Source organism: Bactrocera oleae, chromosome 2 (assembly GCF_042242935.1).
Source record: "Bactrocera oleae isolate idBacOlea1 chromosome 2, idBacOlea1, whole genome shotgun sequence".
Lineage (NCBI taxonomy): Eukaryota > Metazoa > Arthropoda > Insecta > Diptera > Tephritidae > Bactrocera > Bactrocera oleae.
Window position 1 is genome coordinate 71,221,665 of NC_091536.1, and position 12,276 is coordinate 71,233,940.

Here is a 12,276-nt window from a genome sequence, read left to right on the forward strand (position 1 = left end):
AACGTTTTGTGTGTTTTAAATTCTCTGATTACTACTTGAACTGAATCAACTAGAATTTCTGTAACTAAACCTTATAAATTCGATAGACGTCAACAATGTGTATATATCCAATGAAGAATATTTATTTAGGGTGATGAATTTGTCCTTAATGATGCCAAATAAGGGAATCGAGGGATCTATTAGAGAGCCAATGAAATTTATTTGGCGTAGTTTCTGTTTTCCTCTCACGGTGTGTAATCATGGCGCTGTAGGAACAGAAACAAATTTTATGTTCTCATAAAACAAAAAAGAGTATGTGTATATACCTATCTATCATATTTTTCAATGAACTCCATAGTATTTAATATGTGTAATTAATAAGTATTTAGTAATTGAGTTAAAAACGCAAATATAAAAACAAAAACAGAAAATATAATTTTAAAATTCAGCAAAAGCCTCGCAATAGCGACATGTTTTTGATCTCGGTCCACGCCTAAACTCCGGGTATTTGTCAAAATTAGACAAATCTTCAGCATGACCAATTTGTGGCACGTAAGGAGCTGGCATTTCCTGGTTGAGTATCGCAAACCAATCGATGGATCTGAACCAGTCGTGATTTTTGATGTCTTTATTGCCATTGATTAAGCTGCCAAATCTATGGTGAGCAAAATTTAAATAAGACACATAATATGCGTATACTCTCTTTCACTCACCGCTTCGACAATTCCACTTGCAGCAAGTTTTCAACCAAGTCTTTGAGTTCGGAACTGAAGCTCTGCGGCATTTTGTATTCGCCTTCACAAATCTTGCCATACATAACCATTATGTCGCGATTGAAGGGCGCGAAGGGTGACGAACCATTGACCATTTCGTAAATGAACACGCCAAAAGACCACCAGTCCACGCACGGGCCATAGGGACGTGATTGAATGACCTCGGGCGCAAGGTATTCAGGAGTACCGCACAGCGTCATAGTGCGCGTCTCTACTTTCTGCTGAACGACATGACTTTTAGTATTACAAAAAAGAAGAAGAATCAATGACTTTAGATATAAGCGACCTTAACAAATCCGAAATCCGTTATTTTGATATAACCATTTTTATCGATCATTACATTCTCGGGCTTCAAGTCACGATAGATCAGATGCAGGAAATGCAAATACTCCAGGGCGAGAAAGACTTGAGCGGCGTAAAAGCGGGCATGCTTTTCATTGAACTTGCGCATTCTAAAGGGGGAAAGGATCACAATTTATTTATGTAATGGGCTGGTGGGGGGCACACATGGTACTTGCGATGATATGTGAATAATTCGCCGCCATTAACAAATGGCAGCCCCAAGTAGAGCAGATCGTAGTCCTTTCGAGAGAACTCCAGCCAAATGAGGAAGGGAAATTTGATGCAGGCCAGCACCCGTTTCTCATTATGCACATGTGTAACCTGCTTCATCTTGACAATTTTTTCTTTCAACATAAGTTTTGCTGCATAATAATCGCCCGTGGACTTATCCTTGCACAATGCCTGATGTGATTAAATCGTTGCCGAAGTCAAAGCGTTCGCTTTAACTAATCATTTCTCTTTACTACTCACCACCTGACCGAATGAGCCCGAGCCGAGTATAGTTATTTCTTCATAGCCCTCGAGTCCGGTCTCCAGTGAGGGTTGCACATTGTTCCAACGCCCATTGAATTCTTCCAGGAAGAGGTTCAGCACTAGTTCGTAGTCAACAACCGGATTAAAAATTAACGCTTGCTTATTCGGAGACGTTTGGTTGTTCATTTTATTGTGTTGCATCTGAAAATAATTGCTGAATCCGTTGTTCTGCTTTTTTTTATTTAAGTTTTCAAACTGTTGTTGCTTTATGTTTCTTTGACTTTCGATTTATTTTGTTTTTGAGACATTTTAAATGCTCATTTTACCAGAAATGAGCAGAACAATAATTTTATTGACTCTAAATGTTATTGAGCTGTATTAGCCTATGAGTTGAACTCATTTAAAAATGGCAATGGAATCTAGAAACATAATGGAATTTATTTAATCCAATGTAGACAAATACTAAAAAAAATAAAGATTTTTTTTAGTTGGAATACGAGGTGGCTAGTTTATTTTACGAAGCATATAACTTCGTAAAGCATTCTATTTCATATGTTTAACGGTAAAGGCAAAGCATTATTAATTATTTTGCTACAAATGTTCATTACACTCAGGGTCATGAACAAATTCGCTACAGAACCTGATTTGATAAAGAAAAATTCTCCTATTCTAACTATTCTGATGTTCATCTTATCGTGTCATAACGGTCTTACCAAGCGCGTGGTAGTTCGTAACATTACGTCAGATATACTTTTTTCGAGTAAGTTATGCTAACCTTTTTTTTTATCCAAATGTGTTTGATTATTGTGTTTAGATTATTATTGATCTTTCAGTTAAAACGTCAGTTCTTAGTTCCATACTTTGATACTTCTTCTATTTTTCGATCTCCTGCGATCAACACATGCCTTTTTTCTATTCAAAGGAAAATAATGTAGGTTTAAGTCCATCAAGACATCCAAGATTATATAAAACTTATAAAATTAATTATACCTTAAACAGCGTAAATAAAATGTGCCGTGAAGTTTGTAACACCCCGAAGGACATATATTAATGATCAGCATTGACGAATTGAGTCGATTTAGTCATGACTGTCTGTCTGAAATTTTGCACAAGTCCTTTTCTCCCCAAGAAGCTACTCATTTGTTGGAACTATCAATATCGAAGCGCCATGCCATATAGCTTTCATACAAACCGAACGATTATAATCAAGTGCTTGTATGGAAAAGGTTTTCATTTGACGAGATATCTCTATGAAAGATGGCATCGATTATTGCCTAAAGCAATAGTGCAATCTCTAAACTCACTTTAACATATAGCTGTCATACAAACAGAACGTTCAAAATAAATTCTTCTAAGTAATCTTTTGTATTTGTGAATTGTCTATTATAACTTTGGTGCAACCGAAGTTGACGTTTTTTCTTGTTTTTGATATTAATTCCAGCTGTAGAGAGACTGGTCTTTACTACCTGTGGAAGTCATCTCTTCAATTCAATTCTCGACGGAATTTGGGGAAAAAATGGTATGCGACATTACATTAGATACATAAGTAGATTTTCACTTTGGTGGCTTGCGTCTCAACTTGATTCGATCAATGTTTTTGGGCGATTAATGCTATAAATGCATTTTTCTAGATTTTAACTTAATTGGCTTTCAAACACTTAAATCTCTCGGCTGGCAAATGAGAAAAGAGCATGACTTCTAGTATATACTTGGACTAGAAAAAAATTATGGAAATTCGTCTACAAACATCCGCTTAGTTTCCCTTTTTTATGTACGTACGTATACTCACTAACTGTAATTAAGGTAATAAAACTATATAAATTTTATTTACCGTAAATTACATTCAATTCTCCTCATATAAAAACATACATACATTCATAAATATTTACGAGTAAATATATTTTAAATTTCTAGGTGCCGGATGCAAATTTTGCATCCATCTGGATTAGCCACAAAAGTGGGTGCAACACTTTGTGCTGCTGTGCTGGTTCAAGCAAATTGATAATTTCATATTACCACACATTGTTGCACTTGCCACGTATGCAGAATGTAGGAAGACTCGTAAAACTTTTACGAGCCGGCAACATACTAAGTGCTCGCAAGCAATCGCGACTGTGTGTTTGAGTGTGTGGATGTGTGTGTGTGTGTGTGTGTCGGTTACCTCTCATGGAAATGCGCTTGGGTGTGTGAGAATTAAAAGTGCCCACGAATTGAATGCTTTCGGCTAATGAAAATTTCAGCTGTTTCAGCAAAGTATTAAAGTAAAAGAGTTATGTACGTGTTTGTTGTCGAAAAATCGCCTCGTAAAAGAGTGCAATGCGACATTTGGACTTGATAATAAAATACAATTTGTGCAGAATGTCCAAGTGTGACTACTGCACTTGGCCGATTATGGATTTAGAAAGTGGATTCAAGAATGAATTTTTCATAAACATTCCGTGTAAATTGAGTAGGTGTTGGCAATTATGGGGTGTCTGCATATGTGGGTGTAGTTAGAGCCGGTTCGCATCAAATTGAATTAAATTATGTTAAAATATTCGCGAAACGCTGCTGACTCGCAACAAAATCGGCATATTTCTGACTGCTGACGAAAAGTGGGTGACTTACGACAACGCCAAACGAAAACGGTAATGTGGTGAGCCTGCGCAAACCAAAAGCCAGCATTGAAGGCCAGCATAGTTTTGCTACATATGTGTTAGGTGCGATTGGCAGGCAATCATGGACTTGAGCTGTCGACCAAACTCGTAATTCGGGCCTATACTGCCTATAATTGAACGTTCCCATGGGAGCGATCGCCAAAAAGCGATCAGCTTGGACCAATATAAAAATAAGTATGTTCCATCAGAACAACGTCAGGTCAAATACATCGGAAGTGACTGGACAACAGCTGGTTGCAAGGTTCTTATGCAACCACCTTACAGTCCGAATCTGAAACCAAGTGATTACTAACTGTTCCTAACTATGGCGAATGATTTTCCTGGTACTTCTGTATTTTCCTGGTGGTATCCCACTTTTTCCAATAGAAACGAGACTTTCTAAGAGAGTGTCATTACGAATTAGTCTTCAAAATTGCCACAAATTATGGAAGAAAACGGTGCATATTTAACCTAAACTAAATCGTTTTACCAAAATTATGCTAAATAAAACCTTAAATTTCATACAAAAATTAGAGATTTCCTTTTCAAAGCCTTATATTCACAAGACAACAAATCGTATGCATTTTTTCAGCACTTGGTTCCCACACAAGTGCATACAAAATATCAACGAAAAAGTTCTCATCGGCATACTCAACATTCAACACTCAATCAAAGCAATCAACGCAATAATTAAATCTTTTCTTGCGCATTGAATTCGTCGCTGAAGTGAAATAAAAACACCGTTGAACGGCCAAACAACCCTTGAAGGGCAATTGTGTGGAATTTTAAAATATACCTCGGCATTCACTCAAGTGGTTACCGTAAAAATTAGTCAACTATTTATTTCCATACATCACCTCTGCTTTGCTCTGAGGGTTGTTGCGCATCTCAATCCACCGATGCCTCACCAAGCAATTGTCATTTGCCAAATATGCAATGCGTCGGTGTGCGTGTGCATAGCAAATGTGTAGTTTTAGTTTTTTTTTTTGTTTTCTGCTTTTTATCATACTCATCATTATCATTACCTTTATTGTTCGCCTACAACAATATTATTATTTTCCCTTATTATTAACGGTATAGCGTTTCGCATGTGCCAACACACACGTTCAAGCACTCAACCGGCATTCAGGCGCAAGTTTGTTTATCTCTTTATAGAGCCGCCACGTGTCCTACGCACCGCAACGAATCCAGTTAAAAATGACTTTCGCCAATGTCTCTAATGTAAGCACTGTCTTTTTATACCGTTCTCTCGGCAGAAAGTTATTTGCGAAGCGATGACAGCGCATTGCAATTTTTCTCAATTTGAAGTGCACATAATTACACAAATACATGCATACGTTCATGCGCAATATAAATCATTACAAATAAATATTTCTTTACGAAATTGCTTCGATGGACCACTTGAGTTTTTAATCATTAAACTCATAGTTAGATTTTCCGCCTGAATGAATATAGCATCAACATTGACCTGAAATTTAACTAAACCAATTTTAGATTTCTTTTCTTGACAAGCTTTATTTGTAGCCATGATCTGCTACGTTAAGCGAGCTCAGTGAACATGTGGTATCAAATTCGTTCATATCTGCAGAACAGAGGAATACAAAGAATGAGAATTGTTTATCTCAGATATTTGATATTGCAAGTAGTAAACGCTATAAAACAGATCAAAAACGAGTTCCACATTAGAGTTAGAATCTGAAAAATTAAGATGTTGAAGTTTTTAGTGTTTAATTAATCGGTTTTCTTAATCGAGCTTGTTTGTTTGTCTTGAGTGAATTCATTGCGATGTCTTAAGCTTAAACAATTTATTTGTAGATTTGTGTGTGAATTGCAGTTGTAAACCTATCTCGATTTGATCTGTGGTATTCAGTTTGTCAAATTTAATGACAATCGTAGTCAAACTATTAGCTGCAATGATTTTAAAAGCACTTTCTTATGAAAATTGATTTACATTTTTTTTCCGGCTTAAATCAATACTTTACATCGACACTACAACATTCTAATTTTTGCTGATTTTTTCCTCATTAAATTTGACATAGTGAAAACCGCGCCTAACAAATAAAAAGAATTTTGTATGCCACATGTTAGTTACCTAGTTATCTCCAAAGGTGAAGGTTATCAATTTAGCCATGTTGGTGATCATTTCGATCTAATGTCTGATGGAATTTGAAAAGGCTTCTATTTGCCATTGACCTGCTAGCTTTGAACGCTGCTCTCTCGTCAAAGAAAGTACTTTCGAAAACAAAGTTCTCTGGTTGAATTCGATTAAAGTAATTGGGTACCATTTCAGGTATTTTAACCGGTTTCTTCAATAATAACAAGTTATATTTTATAGATTTTGGTTAAACATTAGTTTTGTTAATTATAAAGTAATGCTTTAATCTCATCTTCGTGCAAGTCATAAAAAAGATTTCATAAAATATTTCTCTGTTTCAGTATTTTCAATTTAATTCGGTTTAATTTCTAGCCATTTTGAATGAATTTTTGAACTTTTAATACTTCTCGACGTTGCTTATCATAGAATTTGGGTACTTTTAGTATTGATCTAGTTATTATTATATATCATATGCTATTTTTAACATGTCTCACAAATAAGGTCCACCCTTATGCGTAAATGTGTATGTGTATATAGTTCGATTTAAAAGTTCGCTGCACTCATGCAAAGCAACAACTACACTCTAACAACTATAGCTTTTCAATGCACAGAATCGTGCGATATTCTAGAGATGCCCATTTGCCTACCGCGATCAACGCACTCCACCGCTCCGCACAAAGTCAAGTGGATAAACTCGTTTTGCTACGAATGTGAATGTGTGGCTCTGTAAGCCGTACGGCTCAGCTAACGCGGCACAGAAGTCTTCACGCTCTGTAAAATTGATCTCTTTGCGCCGTTTCCGCTCAAGCGCGAGACGAAAATAAACAACAAAAGAGAAGGCGAGACAAATCAATGAAAAATATGAATAATATAATAATACAATGTATGCAAAAGAACATAAACAAAATTGTTATTCAAAATAGTAGTAAACCGAAAAAGCTGAGACGCGACAAATAAAGCACACGCGATTCGCCTGGCGGGTTCAGCGGCCTCAAATCATGACGCTCTACTTATCCACATACAAACATACATGTTTACATAGAATATAATTTGTTGGCTCTTCGACTTTGGCTTGGCTGACTAATTTACATAGTAACTGGGTTAATCGGCGTTGTTGTTGTTGGTATGTGCGACAGTTGGCAGCAGCAAAGTGAAGTTCAAGTCCAAACCCACATACGACACATTCGGTGATTTACAATTGAAGTGTGCTTTCTGCAATGTGAAATAATCGGCAATCATTTGTTGTGTTGAGAAAACAGTGGAGAAATCCATAAATTGCAGTTTATGGCCTCCAATCTGTAATAAACACAAACACATATGTATATATTTCTATCATTCTTTACAACTTTAACTCTAATCGCATTTTTAAGCTTTACACATGCATTTTGTTATCGCGTCAATCAGCGATTTAAAGCACGTTTGAACAACCGAAACGGCTTCGTGTTGTTCTTCGCGTTGGCGTTAATTGTCTCCGCCACAGAGAGCTGCGCCCATTAGAAAGTCAAATGCTTTAGCTTTTCTATTGACGTTGACCTATTTTCCTATGCGTTTGGGCATGTCTTGAGTGCTTTTTGGTTATACCCTGAACAGGGTATATTAATTTTGCCACGAAGTTTGTAACACCCACAAGGCAACGTCGGAGACCTTATAAAATATATATATATACAAGTATAAATGATCAGTCGATTTAAACATGTCCGTTTGTCTATCCGTCTGTCTGTCTGTATATATACGATCTAGTCCCTCAGTTTTTGAGATAGCGATCTGAAATTTTGCACCTGTCCTTTTCTCATCAGGATGCTGCCTATTTGTCTTAACTGTCGATATCGAACCACTATAGCATATAGCTCTCATACAAACTGAACGATCCTAATCAAGTTCTTCTAAGGCACCTTTTGTATATGTGAAGGGTCTTATAGCTTCGAAGCAACCGAAGTTAATGTTTCTTGTTTTTAATTTGACTTCAACTGGGATAGCATTTGACTCTAAAAAAAAATGTATATACATACATTTAACTCTATGCCAGTTTTACATATACCTATAAGTACATATTAATACGTAATTTCCAAACTTTTATTTATGTACGAGTACATACAGATCTCTGTACATAAATAGTTTATATGTACTTTGATGATTTGCACTTCCACTTTCATTAGACAAACAGCAACTCCTTAGGCTTGAATGCGCGATAATTTATTGCGCCTCCGCGGTTAGGTGGGCTATCATGGTCAATCGAACATTAACCACATGCAGAAGAGCGAATTGCATAAGAGAAAACATGTTCTCGCGTCAAGTTGTTTGGAAGCGAAGCAATTTTATGACGAACTCACACGTTTCTTTAGACACAATTGTAGCAAAATTCGACACTTACAAGGCTTCGTAAATCTCATCGTATATATTATTTGTGCGCCATCGCCTCACTACTAACCTTTAGGTTATAGACATTCATATATATATCTTGATATGATTTTCATTATTTAATTTTGCTCAATCTATATTATGATAAGTATACGCAAATTGTGGCTTCAAAAAGCCGCTAATTCGATTGTTTTCAGAACGAGAAACACAAACGAATAAGCCTTCAATTCTTCTCACGGAATATTTTAAGGTTTCTACAACGTTTTGAATTGAGAACCCGCCAAGTCAAAACTACAATCCAATGGTTTATCTAGCCCCTCGAGTTTTTGACAGAACAACATAGTTTTTGAGCTTTGGAATAATTTGAATTAAAAATATATGAGAGACTGTGGTTATTAAATTTTGTGTTTGTTTATGCGTCTTTGCGTTTTTGAGAAATTTCAATGAAAATACCAATATCAAGAGTACTCCATAGTGTCATACAACCTTAGTAGTTTATATATTGTAAGTCAGCCTTTTTAATTTCGAATTTGTAACAATGTTTTATGAATCTCTAAAATATTACGTTAAATATCTTCCATAGCCTCAATAAGAGCCTGAAAGGATCTAACAGCACTCTGCATTAGGTGGGTATATGAGATATTTGGATCTTCTAGAGGAACTTGTTGTCTATCAAGTAAGCCTTTTCACAATATTTCCTAATTAATGCAATGAACAATTGTTTGGCACTATTTTTCCCTCTCTACCGCGTAACATAAATATTACTATATATTTATGTATATACATCTGGCTGTATCCAATGGTACAATTATTGCCCATAACCTGTTCTTCAATGGCGTTGACAATTTAACACAGCCAGCCGTATCATGTTCTTGCTCAGTTCTGTGTCGTAGAATGGTTGCAACGCTTGGCTTTCTTAAAACTCTTTGGCCTACGACAAAGTGCTTCATTCGTCGTTTGGCATTCGTTTGGTCAACAGCAAAGGAAAAGGTAGAAAGCTTCGCCAACGCATTTACATACACAGTTACTAGCTGTCTTTGAAGGGGTTTAGAGGGAGTAGAGTTTTAGAAAGTAGCACAGCTAATATGGAAATTCAAATTGTGTGTAAGTTTCAAAGCGATAGAAAGTTTGGTGTTTCTTGCTTGCACAAAGGTGAATTTGTTTCATTGATTGCATCTTTTAATTATAGTGCTCTCGTGCTTGTGCTACACACTCGCGGTGGCACTGCCCACACAGAATGGCGACGCTGCTGCAAGCACCGAACTGCCGTTGCAGCGCTTCGCTAGTGCCGCTTCGCAGAAGATCGCGTTGAATATGCTGAAATTCAATGTGGATATCGACTCCAATCAAGTTTATTCACCTCTGGGCATCAGCTCCATACTGGCTATCTTAGCGGAGGGTGCGGCAGGCGAGACATATGAGGAGTTCAGCAAGACGCTTGGCTTTCCCGTCGAACGTGCTGAATTGCGTGCTTCCTTTCAACGCATACTCTCGCGCTACCAGAATAAAGAATATTCCACAGCACCTTCATTCCAAACCTGGTTGTACATCTATCGCAACAACACTGCGCGCGATGAGTTCAAGCAGTTGGTACGCGACAACTACTTTGTCATGGTTAAAGACATCAACAGCGATGAGTATGATTGGAATGAACCAAACACTTCGTTGGACGTCGAGACCAGTTCTGTGAGCAACAGCAAAGATGTTGTTGACTTTGAGACTTTGAAGCGTTTAAGAGCCGATGCTAAATTGGCTGCCGCTGCTACAGAGACACTGTCTGCTGATACATACGGCGAGGAAGTGATCGATAAGGAAGCGTCTAAATTCGATCGTGTTGTCGACGATAAGCAGTATGTGGAGAAACCAGCTATATTGGAGGAGATTAAGAAGCAGCAATCAGAGAAGCAAGAGAACGAGAAACTTGATGTCGAACCACCGAAAGTAGCTGAAATTCCAGCAAGCACTAGCACAATCGATGAAGCGAGCGAACAATTGAAAGAAAGTGAAGCAACAGATATCGCAGAAATACCCAAACACGAAGACACGCTAATTATCAAGGATATTAGTAAACGCGAGGAGGATGTAAATTTTGAAGACAATGAAACTGTGCATTCTGGAGAGAAGTTGCAAAAGCTCTATGGCGATGACAGCGATGGTGTTATACCAATACAGGAAGTGTTGGACTCCAATGAACCCGAAAAGGTTTCTTTGCCGCTGCAAAAGCTGGAAAGCGCACTCGATACAGCGAACAAAAACGCAGGCGAGATAATGATTGCGCTTGAGTCGCATATAAGCTCGGTCCGAAGGGTGAATTACTTTTAATGCAGCCAAATATATACAGTTCTATATTTTTATTTTTATTTTAATAGGCTTTGGGTGCCCGCAGTCTCTTCCGCAAGGAAGACATAGCGCACGCATTGAGCGCTAACTCAATAACTGGTCGTGAGGCCAGTTCGAAAACCAAAATGCTGCTTTTCAATGGTCTCTACTTCGCCGGCCTCTGGGCACAACCGTTCAACAAATTAAGTTCGGAAGAAGATAGCTTCTTCTTTATGACGGCAGAGGACGCAATGAAAGTACCCATGATGGAAAGCAAGGGTACATTCCATGTCGCCGAATTGGAGCATTTAAATGCAAAAGTGATCTGTTTGCCATACGAGGTAAGACGAAAGCGATATTATGCACACACCACACTTTAAGTGTTAATGCCTTAATCATTTTACGTAGAACAAAAAATATGCAATGATGATTGTACTGCCTAATGAGACCGAGGGTCTCCGACCGCTCATCGAGAAACTACAACCCGAAGACATTAAGAAAGCTAAATCGCTGGTACAAAAGAAAGAGCTACGGCTCGTAATACCTAAGTTCCAAGTCGATGAAACTTCACGTTCTGAAGCCATGTTGAAGAGCATCGGTCTGAACAAGCTCTTTACGAGGGAAGACTCCGATCTTAGCTTATTATCTGCCGATAATGATCTGCATATAGACGAAGTGGTGCAGTTTGTGAGTGTGCGTGTTGACGAGAACGGCAGCAGTGAGAATGGACTCACCGCCTCCGACACACTGGCACGCACGGCTGCTGCGCTAGATATCGATTCGATTGAAGTGAATCGTCCGTTCTTGTATTTCGTAATGGACTGCGAGGAAGAGTTTGTGATTGCTGCAGGTAAAATTTACACACCAGAACTAAAGGAAGATCCGCCGATTTCCATTGAAGTGGAGTTTGAACAATAATTGTATAACTGAATATAAAACCAGCCCGACATTTACGTAAACTCAACGGTAATAACCAGAATATAGATCAACCCATTTTTATGCATTTTTCTAAAATGTCCAATACAATTTTTTCAATAAAAAAATAGAAAAAATACAGTTTTTGTGTTTAATTTTGGAAAAGGATGGCGTTGCTATGGAATGTTTTGATATTGCAGAGGTTTTTGGAAAAAATAAATATGTTTTGACCCAAAGTTCGAGGTATCCAAGATCAAAGTTTTGTTGCATCTACTTTTTTTTTTTTAATTTCAAATTTCGAATGCCTTTTGACCAATCTGTAGAGCGTCGTGTTACTTGTGCCAGTTGAGATGTGTGTGGAATGTGAATTGTTTGAAAATGCCTT

At 37.5% G+C, this 12,276-nt stretch overlaps 2 protein-coding genes across 2 annotated transcripts; one reads left to right on the forward strand and one right to left on the reverse strand.

The window, feature by feature from the left end:
* Positions 1-335: 335 nt before the first annotated feature.
* On the reverse strand, positions 336-1,877 carry LOC106623611 (cAMP-dependent protein kinase catalytic subunit 2). Its single transcript, XM_014243190.3, has 5 exons — positions 1,566-1,877; positions 1,267-1,496; positions 1,039-1,204; positions 693-970; positions 336-634 (listed from the first exon to the last, which is right to left on the reverse strand). The coding sequence occupies exons 1-5, from the start codon at positions 1,767-1,769 to the stop codon at positions 418-420; spliced, it is 1,095 nt and encodes a 364-aa protein (XP_014098665.3). The 5' UTR covers positions 1,770-1,877; the 3' UTR covers positions 336-417.
* A 7,684-nt stretch (positions 1,878-9,561) lies between these two features.
* Positions 9,562-12,032, forward strand: Spn100A (Serpin 100A). Its single transcript, XM_036368148.2, has 4 exons — positions 9,562-9,761; positions 9,847-10,964; positions 11,027-11,317; positions 11,385-12,032. Exons 1-4 carry the CDS (start codon positions 9,743-9,745, stop codon positions 11,892-11,894), a joined length of 1,938 nt encoding a protein of 645 aa, XP_036224041.2. The 5' UTR covers positions 9,562-9,742; the 3' UTR covers positions 11,895-12,032.
* The last annotated feature ends 244 nt before the right edge of the window (positions 12,033-12,276 follow it).

Coding starts and splice junctions, on each gene's coding strand:
- Spn100A (XM_036368148.2), top strand. Junction 10,965..11,026: donor ATATAAGCTCGGTCCGAAGG/GTGAATTACTTT, acceptor TTATTTTAATAG/GCTTTGGGTGCCCGCAGTCT. Junction 11,318..11,384: donor TGATCTGTTTGCCATACGAG/GTAAGACGAAAG, acceptor CATTTTACGTAG/AACAAAAAATATGCAATGAT.
- LOC106623611 (XM_014243190.3), bottom strand. CDS start 1,769: ATGCAACACAATAAAATGAACAACCAAACGTCTCCGAATAAGCAAGCG. Junction 1,497..1,565: donor CGGGCTCATTCGGTCAGGTG/GTGAGTAGTAAA, acceptor TAATCACATCAG/GCATTGTGCAAGGATAAGTC. Junction 971..1,038: donor CGGATTTCGGATTTGTTAAG/GTCGCTTATATC, acceptor GTCGTTCAGCAG/AAAGTAGAGACGCGCACTAT.